This window comes from Monodelphis domestica, chromosome 4 (assembly GCF_027887165.1).
Source record: "Monodelphis domestica isolate mMonDom1 chromosome 4, mMonDom1.pri, whole genome shotgun sequence".
Lineage (NCBI taxonomy): Eukaryota > Metazoa > Chordata > Mammalia > Didelphimorphia > Didelphidae > Monodelphis > Monodelphis domestica.
The window spans coordinates 367,783,409-367,797,656 of NC_077230.1; the positions used below are offsets into that span (position 1 = coordinate 367,783,409).

Below are 14,248 nucleotides of genomic sequence, written 5' to 3' on the forward strand. Positions count from 1 at the left end.
GGATTTAAGATTAGGAGATATATACCCAGGCCCTGCCACTAGTGTGATGTTGGGGAGGCCTTTTTCTCCTCTCTGGGAGTCAGTTTTCTCTTCTATAAAATGAGGAACTTTAACTAGGTTGTCTCCAAGGTCTCTTCTAGCTGTAAAGTCCTTTGACTCCTGAAGTTTTTCCCTAGTCTCTTCAGGAAAAATTGGGCAACCAAATTGACACCAGAGCTAGAGGCTACACTTTATATTTTATCTGGATCTCTACAAAATTGTAGATGAAACACTGTGTTTTTGTGATTCTTACACACTTATGTAAAGCTTCATACATTAATAAAGACCTATTTAGTTATGAATGTGCCCATTTTCCCCTGCAGATGGCCTGCTGGGGCCTCTTGGGAAGTGATCCAGAGCCCTAGGATGACAATTTGTCTTGCTTGGTTGGGCTCATGCTACATTCCAGCCACAGAGCTGGGATTTTTAACTACACACTTCCCTCAAACCCTATTTCCCCAGAGGTATGTGATATTCTTTTCCATCTACTTTTGGTCTGGCTGAAGTATCAGTACCTTGGCACCAAAGAGATGGTTTCTTCAGGCTAAGCGTTCCTGTAGACTGTTACAGATATAGGATAACAGGCTCACCTTTTCCTAGGGACACTCTAAAGTCATGGAGATAGCTGCTCTTTTAAATGGCCTCATCAATGAGATAGAAACCTAAAGGGAGGAGGCAGATCTTCAGTGGAACCTATTAAATATCATCCCTTCCAAGGAACGTTTGATTTCAGTGTTCTCTTTGAATTGCAGTGCATGCAAGAGATGGGAAATGGGAAAGCCAACCGACTGTATGAGGCCTACCTACCTGAAAATTTCCGGCGACCTCAGACAGATCCGTATCCTTTTTGACCTATGACTCTGGGCACCATGGATGCTGGTGATTCAGTAGAGCTAGATAGTGCTTGAGAATAGAATTTGAACTTGGGGCAGCTTTCTGGGGGCTATTTGGATAATTGGTCTTCCTATAGACTTCCTTCCATGTCATCAGGAGCTTTGCTTGTCATGTTACTAAGGAAATAACAGCCCAGAAGTTCACCTCTAAGCTAAATGATAATAGATTAAGAACTGTGGTAGGTCCATTATGAGTTCTCTTACATGGCACCATCTCTGGCCATTCATTGATCTCTGAAACTATGGAAAGAGAAATCAGTTTCTTTTTTCTCTTTCTGCCCATATAGTCCAAAGTGGTTTCATTTGCAGTCATTTCAATTCATATCTTCCACCTTTTTTGTGAGAGAAGTAGAACTGTGGACTACTTTACTTTTTGGGAGTAGGGAAAACAGAGAACATTGAATATTATAAAATGTAAATGAGTTTACTTATTTATAATAATGTAAAATAGGTTTACTACCTGCCTTTAAAAAAATTGTACTTCTCCCTCAATGCTTTGGAAAATTGTCCTTTTCTTTGTGTGGGAGAAACCTCCACTAACTTGGATCCCACCTCTATTTATGCCTTGGTTTTGTAAGTTGCTGCAACTGAGAAAATCAATTCCTGTTGTCTACCCCTTGGGCAATGGCTCTGTATCTGGCTGGTCTGCTCTTCAGTATATAAGCACAGAGTTCATGAGGGCCCCTGCACTCAAAGCTTTTTTGGTATCATCATGGCTTGCCAGAGGTTATGTTCTAGTGGCATTACCTTTGAGAAGTTTCACATGATAAAGCATCAGAACAGGACCTTAATGGAGGTTTAAAATGCTATCTATGGGATAGGTAGCTAGCTCAGTTGATAGCTTCCGTTCAAATATGGCCTCGACACTTCTTAGCTGTGTGACCCTGGGAAAGTCACTTAAACCCTCCCTCCCCCAATTGTCTAGACTTTATCACTCTTCTGAATGGGAACTAATACACAGTATTGATTCTTAGATGGAAGACAAGAGTTTAAGGAAAAAAAAATGTATACTAAATACTTCACTTTAGCTCTTCAAAATGAGCATGAGAAATGAGACGCTAGAAAATTTGAATGAGTTGTGTGGTTAAAGATTAGGTGGGAGATTTGTTCCCAGAAACTGGATGTGAGATGCCATAAGGAAATGAGGAGATACCTTGTAGAAGGAAAGTCTTCTTTAGGAATAGGGAGGAATGATTCTAAATAAAAATAAAAAAAAAGGAATAGGGAGGAATGAGAACTTGTTGGGAAAAGTGAGAAAGAGCACATTGGTATCTTTCATTTTTACATCTCCTACTACATTTCCCAGACCTAGTAATCCTTTATAATTGGTGTTCGCCATCTTTGTGTACTTCATCCTTAATCAGCTACTTGCAGAGCTGTAGAAGGATTTATCAGAGATAAATATGAAAAGAAGAAGTACATGGACCGAAGCCTGGACATCACTGCATTTAGGGTTAGTTTTATGTTTTTCAGATTATTTTAACAAGCTTTAACAAGGTCAATCAAAAAAAGAATTTGGAAAGCACCTTGCAAAAGACTGCAAAAAAAAAACCACCAGTAAGGAGCCCCTTTATAAATATGTCAAGAGGAAGGAAGTTAAGTAGAGAAGCAGTGGGGCCACTCAGTCATTTGAGTACAGGAGCATGTTCAGGAACTAGAAAGAAACTGAAAACAGAATTTGAATGCTTTGGCTTGATCTGTACCAAGAATTATGATAAAGAGAATTCCCATTCTCATTTTGGACCTTTGGAATCTGGCAGCTACATTTTTACTAAATCTAAGAATGGTAAAGACATAAATATTTTATTCTTAGAGTTAACAAGGGAAGGCAACATTAAGCACCTACTCTGTGTTGAGAACCGTGCTAAGTGCTGGGAATACAAAGAAAAGCAATAAACAGTCCCTGCCCTTAAATTTAATGGGAGAGACAACATGCAAACAGTTGTTCTTTGTGGTTTCTTGAAGTGCATTAAATTGAAAGTCTGGGGCATTTGAAGGCTTTAGTGACTGGCCCATTATGTTTTTAAGGTGGGATTTGGATCCATTTCTTCCTGGCTTCAAAGTCAGTTTTTTAATCTACTGTGCCATGCTGCTTCTAACATTGAACTTTAATTGTCTTCCTAAATGACCTGGAAGAGGGAATAGACAGTTAATTCAGGTTATTAATGACACTGAATCCTGTCAGGTTTTGAGAAGATCTTGCTTAGCCTCTGTTAAATGGGAAGAATAGTATTAGATGAGTTTTGGGATAGGTAATGTTTTTGGGGAAAAAATCAAAAGTTTTTTCCCTAAGTTAGTGTGCTCAGAGCTATCAGTAGTGGTGCTGGCAGTTATTAGACATGGTTCCCTGAAGATGTCTAACCATTCTTCATCCATTACAAGAAAGCCATTGCTAAGAAGGGTATTGGGAGGTCAAACAGATGATTGTACTCATAGTGAATCAAAATGCAATTAGATAGATGCTAAATGAATTTGGAAAAGAAAAACACTTAAGTGGAACCTTTTGGTTTACATTTTTACCAAACTACATGTGACTACATCTAGAAATATGTCCTTTTTTTCTAGTCACTGTACAACAGTGCCATGGAACTAAAAGATCACTGGCTTTTGGAATCTAAAGAACTAGGTTTGAATACATGGAGCTCTTGGCTCGCTGCCTCTGTAACTAAAGCAAATCACTTCCCTTCTCTGGGGCTCAGTTTTTTCAACTCTAAAATACGGTTATATTAGATGATCTTATACATTCTTTCCAGCTCTAAAATGAATCCTAAATCTTTAAGAGGGAAAGGGGACCATTGTATAAGGTTAGCATAAAAAGCTTAATGATTTTTAGTTTGAAAAGATGATATCAGGTTCAGGTGAAACATCGAGATAGCTTGTCAGAAGTGGCACAACTTTCAGAGTCTGACTAGTCCAACCTATGTCTGAGCAAGTCTGTAAAGTCATGAGTCATCTTTATTCACTCAATCCAAGAATATTAAAATGAGTAAGGAGAAAGCATGGAAGAGATGAATTTAGGACATCAAAGTCCTACTTTATATATACTAAGTAGTAAGCTTGTTACCCCCAAGAGATGGTAAAAGTGAAAACAGATTTTAAAAAAATCATAGATGACATCCATTATGATAACTCACATTTTTATGTCTCCTTGCAATTTCCATGGTCCATTTCCCTATAGTGATGCTCATAGACTGGTAGTATAAATCTTTCTATTTCTATTTTACATATGAGTAAAATGATGCATCTGAGGGCATAGAGCTGGTTAAGCATCAGATCCAGGATTTGAACTCAAGTCTCTGGACTCTAAATTGAGTCCTTTTTTGACACTGCTGCCTCTAATTTTAGTTTACTGTGGGCATCCCTCATATGAACTATATGTTAGTGACTAAGACAAAATGCCTAGTCTAGAATGCACTGCATAGAATTGTGGGGCCTCAAAGCAATTTTCCATTTGTTGAATTTTTAATGCTCAAAATTGTCACCAAATAAAATGTTTCAAATCACTATAAGTCCTTATGTGTTCTTCTGCTTTGTTACATCCTTCCCAGAAAGAAAAAGATGACAAATGGAAAAAAAGCAGTGAGCCAGTTCAAGAAAAGAAAGTGGAGCCTGTGATTTTTGAGAAAGTCAAAATGGTAAGAGCTTCCACCGGTACCCTTCATTTACCTTTTCTGTTCAGTCTCAGGGGACTCTGCTCAACAGGGTTTTTCTTGGGATGCTCCATAGATGAGGTCCACAAATGCTGGAGCGTACTCCTCAGTGTGGGGGAAAATGCTTTCTAGTCCTCAGACACTTGGCCAGTCCCTCCACCCTCCATCAGCCTTGCCTAACTGTGTTCTTTCATGGGCCCACATTACCTCTTCCTCTCTTGGCTTTTCTGGGCTTGGAGATTAATTGTCTTGGTTTTCAACATGCTACCCGTGGTACTAGAGAGTCCTTCCATTTTCCTTAGTTGTGACCAAGCACGTAAAGACAATACTCCCTGATTAGGTTTACTTTTGTGGGCACCAGACTGGTTACTTGTCTCTTTCTTCCTGTCAATGTTAAATGCTACTTAATATTATTTCCTGCCACTAGCTTTGAATAATAGTAACCTTATGAAAAGAATTCTTTGAAAAAGCAGTTGTTTCATTTCTTCAATAATATTGTTTTTCAATTTAGCCTCAGAAGAAGGAAGATCTGCAGCTACCTCGAAAAAGCTCCCCCAAAGCAATTGAGCCTGTAATGGACTTGTTGGGCCTTGGTAAGGCTTATATCTTCCCTTTCTCTCCTGGTCTAAAAAGGGCTGTATTTATGGCTTCTTTGGAGAGCAAGCAGTCTGGTACCCTCTGCTTTCCTTTCCTGGGGTTTATTGCCACACTGTAACTCACTTCAGGTATATTTGGTGCCTATAGACCATGTACTGGGGGTACAAATATTGAGACAGCACAGATCCTTTTCTCAAGGAGCATGCAAAATCAGAGGGAATACCATGCACACAGGTATGATGCCAGGGAAAATAATAAATGCAGAGATAAACTTTGTGAAAAGGGCTTTTAGGAATTTGAGGAGGGGAGCCTCCACTGTGTAGCTGACAGAGTAGAGGGAGGCTTCATGGACCATGGAGCTCTTGAAAATGGATGTTAGATCTTTGACAAGCTCCATACATGTATTGATGCATTATCCCTTTTGGGGGAAATATCCATCCACACACATCTTTGCCCTATAATTCAGTTCTACTTGTACCCTCTTAGGTCTGTAGGCCCTAAGGTTGGAGCAGCAAGAGAAAGGAAAGGAGAATATGGGGTGGAGACTGTGTTACAGAGACATAGGTGGCAAAGAACCATCCCCTTTAGGAAGTATGAATGCTATCTATGCCATATCCACTCCCTTCTTAGGATTCAAAACTTCACTAACAACAGTTAATTCCCTTGCCACCTCTGGGCTATGAGTGGTAGTTTTAATCTCATCATGCTTTATGGACCAGTATGGTGATGGCTTTGACCTGGTTACGTCCCACACACATGTGGATCATAAGCCTTCTTCTGCCTCTTAGAAATCAGTTTCATGATTTTGGGGGAAAAATGAATCACTGGAGGCCAACTCTAATGAGCCTGTGCATACTTTGTCACACTGACCTTTAAGTTGTGAATGTATAGTTCTTTGCTGAGCCTTTCCAGGTTGGGTGACCTAGAAGATCTTTTGTTCAGTTTCAAGAATTCAAATTTATCTAACAGTGATGAAGTATCACAGGAAGGTATCCTTGGGAGTACTGCCTCCAACCTAAACAAATGGTCAGTATTAAGCATGTTTTTGTGACTTTGGTCCTGTCTTTCTAGATGCTCCCTTGGCCTCCTACAGTATCTCAAATAGCAAGACCAGTAACACCCTAGAAAAGGATCTAGATCTCTTGGCCTCAGTTCCATCATCTTCTCTCTCAGACTCCAGAAAGGTGAGACTTGTGAATCTGTTCAGGCTTGGAGCCAGTATAGTAAGGGGAGACCATTTAGAATTTTAAAACAGCAAATTTTGTGGGGCAGCTGGGGTGGCTTCAGTGGGTTGAGAGCTAAGCCTAGAGATGGGAGGTCCTAGGTTCAAATCTAACCCCAGATACTTTTTAGCTGTGTGACCCTGGGCAAGTCACTTGCCTTGGAACCAATACATGGTATTGATTCTAAGATGGAAGGTAAGGGTTTTTAAAAAAAAATCAAATTTTTGCATAGGACTTGTTGCCTTATTCTTTAATTGGCACTGCCTGTCAAATATCTCTTCTATGTCTGTCTCATCCACCAATGGCTTCTTGGTTTTATTTGCCTCTTGCCTGGAAAAGGAAGGTCCTCAAATGAAGATCTCATTAAATTTGTGCACATCTCTAAAGGTTGGCTGTGATCATCTTCTGGGGAGTGGAGAAGAAAAAGCCATCCTAAAGAGTCCATCAAGCAGACAGCTGGTTTATGTCCAGTTTATGAATGGTGAAAATATGAACTCATGTCAGGAAACTTGAACCTTAAGCTATGTGATATTATAGCAAATGTCATCATTGACACTTGAGATAGGAAGATAGATTGAGTTTTGTATCTCTTTACCCATGAGGCTCCTTTAAACTTTCCTTTCCCTCTTTGTTCCCAAGGTTATAGGGTCCATGCCAACTGCAGGGAATGCTAGTTCTGTTCCTGAAAATCTGAACCTGTTTCCTGAACCAGGAAGCAAAGCAGAAGAATCAGGCAAGAAACAGCTCTCTAAAGACTCCATCCTCTCACTTTATGGATCACAAACTCCTCAGATGCCTGCTCAAGGTAAGTTTCATAGGGAAGGGAGCTTCCACATTGGGCATTTGCAATGTTTAATTAAGGACAGCTATATGGGGCTGATGAGAGAAAAATTTAGGAGTTGGAAGGGTAGTTGCTGCTGGTGCAGTCTTAAGTACTTAAAAATTTTTTTTTAATTTTAATAAATTTCCACATGAGTTTTCCAAAGTTATATAATCCAAATGATCTTCCTCCCTTCTTCCTTCACCATTCCCTAAACTGGCAGTCAATTCAATATGGGTTTTACATGCATTATCATTTAAAACATGTTTCCGTATTATTCAATTTTATAAAACCAAACCCTAAAACATATACCCAAATAAACAAGTGACAAATCATATGCTTCCATCTGCCTTTTTACTCCAACAGTTCTTTGGAGGTGGATCGCCTTAGGTACTTTTGAGCATTCTACCTTACATGGGCCTATTTGACCCTTCCGGAAAAGCTGCAAAGTATCCGCAGGTGATGCCAATTTAACAGTGGACATAACTTCCAATTTAGAGCAGTAAGACATAGGGATCAGTCATGGGCCAGAGTTGGTCAATGGAGAAGAAGGGGGCTGAGGAACTAGGCTTGGCCTTAAAAAGGAGGCAGCCATAGATTGGCCCCTAATTAGCATAAGCCTGGAAGGGCTATTAAGAAACAAGGCCTTTGGCTAGGGTTTCCAGAGTCAGGCTGCAAAATTAGTCTGGACTGCTCAGACCAACCTGGGCATTAAAGTCTGTGTGGATAGACTTATAGTAAGCCTGTTGCACTGGGAGGTATATATATCAAAGCAAACTAGGAGTTCTGTAGCCAGGCTCTCTCTGCCTATCCATGGCCACAAGACCTATCAAAAAGTCCTGTAGATTTAGGTGTGGCTTTGTTCCTGCGTCCATTCTGCAGTCGGCCTCCTTGAGAACCTTGTTAGTCTCTTTCAGATCTTCTCCCAAGCATACATGCACACAGTTCTCTTGTCACTGCCCTCTCATTCCTTCCATACCCTCCCTCCATTCCCTTAGGCTTGTAGCTTCTTAAAACACATCCTGTCATTTTTCATTTCTGTATCCACCTTACAGTCACTGCTGCACTTTGTTTTATGCAGACTAATGATTTCATCAGAGTAGAAAAACTCTCAATGTGGAAATGTTTCCCACTGGTGTCAATTAGCAACTTAGAATCTTAGGGAGTCAGCTGGACCCTGAGAAGTTGTCCAAGTTCTAAGATCCAGTATGTGTCAGAGATAGAACTTGAATCCTCCTCCTTCTGATTCCAGAGTTGAGAGGACCTGGGATCAAATCTTCTTTCCACGATTTACCATCTATGTTCCCATTAACAAAGGCCTTCCCCTCTCAGGGCCTCTGCTTCCTTATCCATAAAAAGAAGGTATAGAACTGGTTGATCTCTTAGGTCTCTTCCAATTTGGATATTTTCTTTTTCTTTTCTTTTTTTTTTTTAAGCCCTTACCTTCTGTCTTAGAATCAATACTATGTATTGGTTCTAAGGCAGAGGAGTGGTAAGGGCTAGGCATAGGGGGTCAAGTGACTTGCCCAGGGTCACACAGCTAGGAATGTCTGTGGGTAGATTTGAACCCAGGATCTCCTGTCTCTGGGCCTGGCTCTCAATCCACAGAGCCACTCAGCTGCCCCCTGGACATTTTCTGTTCTTAAAATTTTTAAGAACACTGAGCAAAGAGCGTATAAATTTCCAGGTTTGCAGCTTAGGATGCAAGCCCTAGGCATAGTGCAGGGGAAGATCATGTTCCATGAGGATGAAAGATTTCTTAAAGGAGGGGAGATGAGAGCAGACTTGTGAAGCAGCCAAGGAGGAAAAAAGGCCCAAAAGGAGACAGCCAGTCACTTAACTTTTTGAAGTCTGGCAAAATGATATCCCCTTCCCAAGCATCCGTTTCTTTACTTGTAAAATGGAGGTAGTAATTGTTGCAGTTGACTTCCCATAGTCACTGTGAGGAAAATGCTACATTTCAAAGTATCTTAAGAATGGAATGTTGGTGTTAACAATGCCCAGGGTAAGGTGGTAAGGCAGGAGAAGCAGGACTGTCATGGGCATCTGGAAACCTGAACCTGAGGCCCAATTCCCATGTGATGTCATGGGGCCAGGTATCACATCTCCAATCTCACAGGGTTGTTGTGGCTGCAGCAGTGGCACAGAAATGGTCTTAGGGAAGAAAGTCCATGTCAGGCTGTCATGAGGACACTGCTGAGAAGCCTGGAGAGGGTTAGCTAGTAGCCCTGGTTTGCTTCTCGGCACTTCCCCAACTCCCTAATCAATGTGCATATGTTCTCTTGCAGCAATGTTCATGGCTCCGGCTCAGATGGCCTATCCCACAGCCTACCCCAGCTTTCCTGGTGTCCCCCCTACTGGCACCATGATGGGGGGGATGATGCCCCCACCAGTGGGCATGTTGACCCAACCTGCAGCTGCTGGAATGGTGGCCCCTGTAGCCATTCCACCAGGTTATGTAGGTGGCATGCAAGCTGCAGTGATGGGTGTCCCCAATGGCATGATGGCTGCCCAGCAGGCTGGTTACGTTGCAGGCATGGCAGCTGTTCCTCAGACAATGTATGGCATCCCACCAGCACAGCAGCTGCAGTGGAACTTGGCTCAGGTGAGGGTTCACCTTCTGCATCATACTCTATGATGCCACCTTCTTTTCCTATTCTCTTCCCCGATCAGAAGAATACTTTATATGCTCTTTTCCTAGAAGGTTTGTAGTCTCATAAGGTAAGTTCTTAGGTCCCTTCCTGCTCTAAATCTAGGATCCTGAGGAAGGCAAGGCTTGAGGAGAGGCAGGATCAGATAACTATCTTCAAGTATTTCAAAGGCCGTCCTGGGGAAAAGGAATAAGATTTTTTCCACTTGGCTTCAGAGGACAAGATGACGAGCAATGTGGGGAAGTTGTACATTTCAGCTCTTTTTCAAGAGAAAACCTTTTAAACAATAAGAGCTGTCTAGAGCTGCCCAGGCTGGCTTGGAAGCCAGGTAGCCCTTCAGTAGTGGAGGTCTTCAAGTAGAAGCTAAGTGGCTACTTGTTAGGTGATTTAGAGGCAATTTCTCTTTAGGTATACTTTGGACTAGAGACCTTTTGAGCTCAGTTTGTTCTGACTCTTAAAAGTTTGTGATCTTTTAAGAAAAAGCCCTATGGATATTTTAATTTTTCATTATAAGCATAATAGCATTCAAGAAATGTCAATAGAATATTGAGAAAATCAAATATTGATTTAGCATTTTATATTTGATTCCATTCTGTAAGTGATTCTATTACGTAAATGCCTGAGCCATGTTTCTTTGTCTCTGAGTACAGTTCAGAAGTTCATGAGTCCAGAAGTTCAGTTTTCTTCTGAGTTGTTTAAAAAATTTATCTCACTAACAAGCTTTTCAAGATACAGGTGGGCACCAGGAAGTCTGTTACCTCTGCACCATTGAGTACCTAACCTTTCAGGAAAGTCTGATCTCTTGTCATCACTGTGACACTAACTAGCCATTCAGGTGGATACCATCAGTGAGCTTGCCATAGCAACAAGATGGAAGGAGGGTTTCCTCTTTCCTGTGGAGCCCTGCATTCCAGACTTCCGTCCAATCATTGTTTTCCATCATCTAGAACACTTCAGACTTTGTAACCAATCATACTGTTTTCCATTTGTGATGCTTCCTGTTTTTTGTTCTCTTGTACTTCCCCAAACTATGTGAAAGCTAATAAGTCTTATCTTGTGGGCCTTTGGACTTACTGAGGAACTGAGAGACCATTTTATTGGTAATTGCTAGCCTTATGAATAAATTGAACAGGCTCAGAATTTTGTGCCTCAGTTTACCTTAATTTCAATTATAGTATGAAATTAAACCCTGTAACACAAAACCTAAGCTTTCTATTTTTATCAATTATACAATATAAACATGAAATAATTTATTTCCTGTTCCCCCTTTCAGTCACTTAAAAAAACTTTTTAAATAACCCATGCTTTTATGTCTTAGTAACAATTTAGAAGAGTAACAAGGGCTAGGTATTTGGCGTTAATTGACTTGCCCAGGGTCACACAGTTGGAAAGTATCTGCAGGCAGATTTGAACTCAGGCCCTCCCAACTCCAGGTCTGATGCTTTATCCATTGTGTTTCCCAGTTACCTCTCAATCACGTCTGTTTCTAGACTCAAAACCAATAAAGGTAGTGTAATGAAGGAGGAGAAATGAAGTCCCCCACTACTTAATTTAGGACTAAAATGTGGTAGAGATGGAATGTAGCTAAAGGGTGGAGAGAGGGGACAGATTGTTTCTCCCCTCTCTTTCCCTAGAAAACCCACATAGGCTGTCTTCAGATTCACAGACTATAATTTCTTGAGAGGTTGAAGTAAAAATCCAGGACTGAACTGCTTCTTCTTCCTTGAGGAGGAAATGTAGTTCTTCTTCACAAAGCTTCAGATCCCTCTCCCTAAATATTATGAACAGGCACTTGATCTATAGAAATAGCTATTTATTCCTGAGGAACACACAAAAGTAGGGTAAGTGAGATTGTGGGATAAGGTAATGGGAAAGTGGGAAATAGGAAGTCCCTAAGGATTAACAATTGAACCCCTTCTCCCCAAATCCTGCAGTCAATCTTTTCCTGCCTGATCCTCTGGGGTCAATTGTGATAGCTGTCCTGACTTCTAACTGTCCTAATTATGATATGAAGTTCAAGGATTGCTTTAGAAGGAGAGAGGAAATCTTCCTGGAATGGATAGCTTTATATCAAAGTCCTATCCACTCCTGTTGTCGTCTACTGGATTCAGGGGTCTGGCTTCACAGAAGGATGATCAAGATTCAGAGGTTTTCTTAGACCGACCTCTCTGGAGGGCTCCCCAAAGAGAAGTGAGTTAACTGCTTGGATTCTCTCAGCTCCTTAGTTCTTTCACCAGAATTCCCTGTCCTTCCTGCCCTTCCCCTGCTCAAGTTGGTCTTCTAGCATGATGAATCTGCTTTCTTCTCTTAAAGCAACAGAACTTTGTTTTATATCATTTTATGTGGGTGGTCTGACTCTGCTTTCCACACTTTGCATCACTTCACGAGTGTTTCCATATTTCTTTCATTATTTTTTATAGCAATGATGTTACTTTGCTGTATCACAATTGGATCGGCCATTTCCTAAACATTGCACATATCAGTCATTTCTAATTTTGCTATAAATACTGCATATTTTTTATAGATAGGTCTTTTTAATACTGTCCTTAAAATATAGCAAAGGCTACTATCATCCAGCAAGATGAATTAGACTCAGGAAACATTGAATGTCTTTCTTTTATAATTTCCCTTCGATTTTTGCTGCCAATAGCAAATCTTCCTAATTAGTGAAGGGCACAAATGTTTTTTTTTTCCTACCAAGAATCAGTGTCTTGGATTCCCTTTCTGCCAGAGGATAAAGACTGGACAGCAAAAGATCTGGTAGAAGGAGCATTGGATTTGGAGACAGAATACTTGGACTTGGATTTTATCTAGACTCTATTATTGGCTTTTTTTTTTTTTGAACTTGGATTTTCTTCTCTAAAATTAGGGGATTGGGCTAGAAGGTCCCCTTTGGTTATTGTATTCTGTGATACTATAAGCTTTTTATCTAATCATCTGAATTCAGCCTTTTCTTTCTCTGGTTTTTCTGTGCTTTTTTCCCTCCATGTTTTCTGTTTTTTGGTGAAAGCCACTTCAGGAGCCTACTTTGGGCATTCAAAGCAACAGTTTCTCTTTTGGGCTCCTCTCCTTTCCCCAAGTGGGTCAGATAGGATTGGGCCCCTGAGCAGTTTTCTTACTGTCTTAAGCACCAGTACCCTAGCCCCAACTTCTCCAGGATTCACTCAGATTCACTTCTTGCTGCCTTGTTAATTTTCTCTTGTATGCTCATTTTTGAAGGACATTGGGGTCATGCTATACCTCCCTGCTTTTTAATCAGTGCCCTTGAAGCATTCTTGTTTCTTCTTTTCCCTTTGATCTAAATGGACTGATGCATACTTTGAGTAGGTATCTGGCCTGCAGCAGCACAGGTTGGTGGAAGAGACACAGTCTGGCTGGACATGTTCCCCCCACAAGGATGTACCAGAAACTCTTTAAATTTAAGACCATACTTAGAGATTGGATAAGGGCTTCAGGGAAGGAACTGAAGGAAGGAAGTGCCTTCAGTTGCTTACATGCTGATGATAGCCAAGAATCTTTGACTTTCTCAGCCTTGAAGATTCTGGAAATCAGATCCCAATAAAATTTATCATCTTGGGATGTGATGAGATTGGTGGCTGCCTTTTCTGAAAGATACCTAAAGCACTGAAAGAACTCAGTCTAAGCCAGCTTGGGCTGGATTTGGGAGGTCTGAGCTCATCTCATTTGCTGGGGGTCCCTAGGCCATCTCTTAGCCTTTCTGAGTCTCAGATTCTTCATCTGTATAGTCTCAGAACAGGAGTTGATCTCAGAGGCTGGCAAGTCCAACCTATAACTGAATGAGATTCCTCTCTACTATAAAGCCAACAAATGGTTACCCAGGTTTTGCTTGAAGACCTCCAGTGAGCAGGGAACCCACATTGTTGAGGCAAATTCTTCTGTAGGATAACTCATTGTTGGGATTTTTTTTTTTACATCAAGCCTAAGTTGTCCTCTGGAATTGAGCAGAACAGATCTATTCTAGCTTCCACAGACCAGCTCATTAAGTACTTGAATATATCTATCACATACTCCTCCCAAGTCATCTTTTCCCCAGACTGGGCATTTCCCAGTTTCTTCAGCTCCACCTCATGTGGTATAGAAATCCAGGCTTTTTCGTTTTCTTGTTTGCTCTCCTCTGGATTTTCTCCAGTGTGTCAGTTTCCTTGCTAAATAAAATATTGTGGCCAGGACAAAACACATTACTCCAGATGTCATCTGACCAGTGCAGAGGATAGCAGGACTGTCACCTCCTTTGTACTAGGTATAATGCCCCCTTTTAATGCAGCCCGAGTTGTTTTCTGGTTTTTGCCTGGCATATCATACTGTTGTCTTACTGTCCTCCAAAGCCCTTCAAATTTTTTCATACTGCTGCCTG

The 14,248-nt window shown here is 40.9% G+C and overlaps 1 protein-coding gene across 3 annotated transcripts in view; it reads left to right on the forward strand.

The window, feature by feature from the left end:
- SMAP2 (small ArfGAP2) overlaps nt 1-14,248 on the forward strand; it is a 52,851-nt gene that overhangs the window by 34,313 nt on the left and 4,290 nt on the right. For all 3 annotated transcript variants that reach the window (XM_001365635.4, XM_056795223.1, XM_056795222.1), the window contains 7 exons: nt 792-877; nt 2,307-2,385; nt 4,481-4,567; nt 5,094-5,175; nt 6,251-6,363; nt 7,042-7,207; nt 9,511-9,827. In XM_001365635.4, the coding sequence (XP_001365672.1) occupies nt 792-877; nt 2,307-2,385; nt 4,481-4,567; nt 5,094-5,175; nt 6,251-6,363; nt 7,042-7,207; nt 9,511-9,827 (930 nt within the window). The remainder of the gene's footprint in view (nt 1-791; nt 878-2,306; nt 2,386-4,480; nt 4,568-5,093; nt 5,176-6,250; nt 6,364-7,041; nt 7,208-9,510; nt 9,828-14,248) is intronic.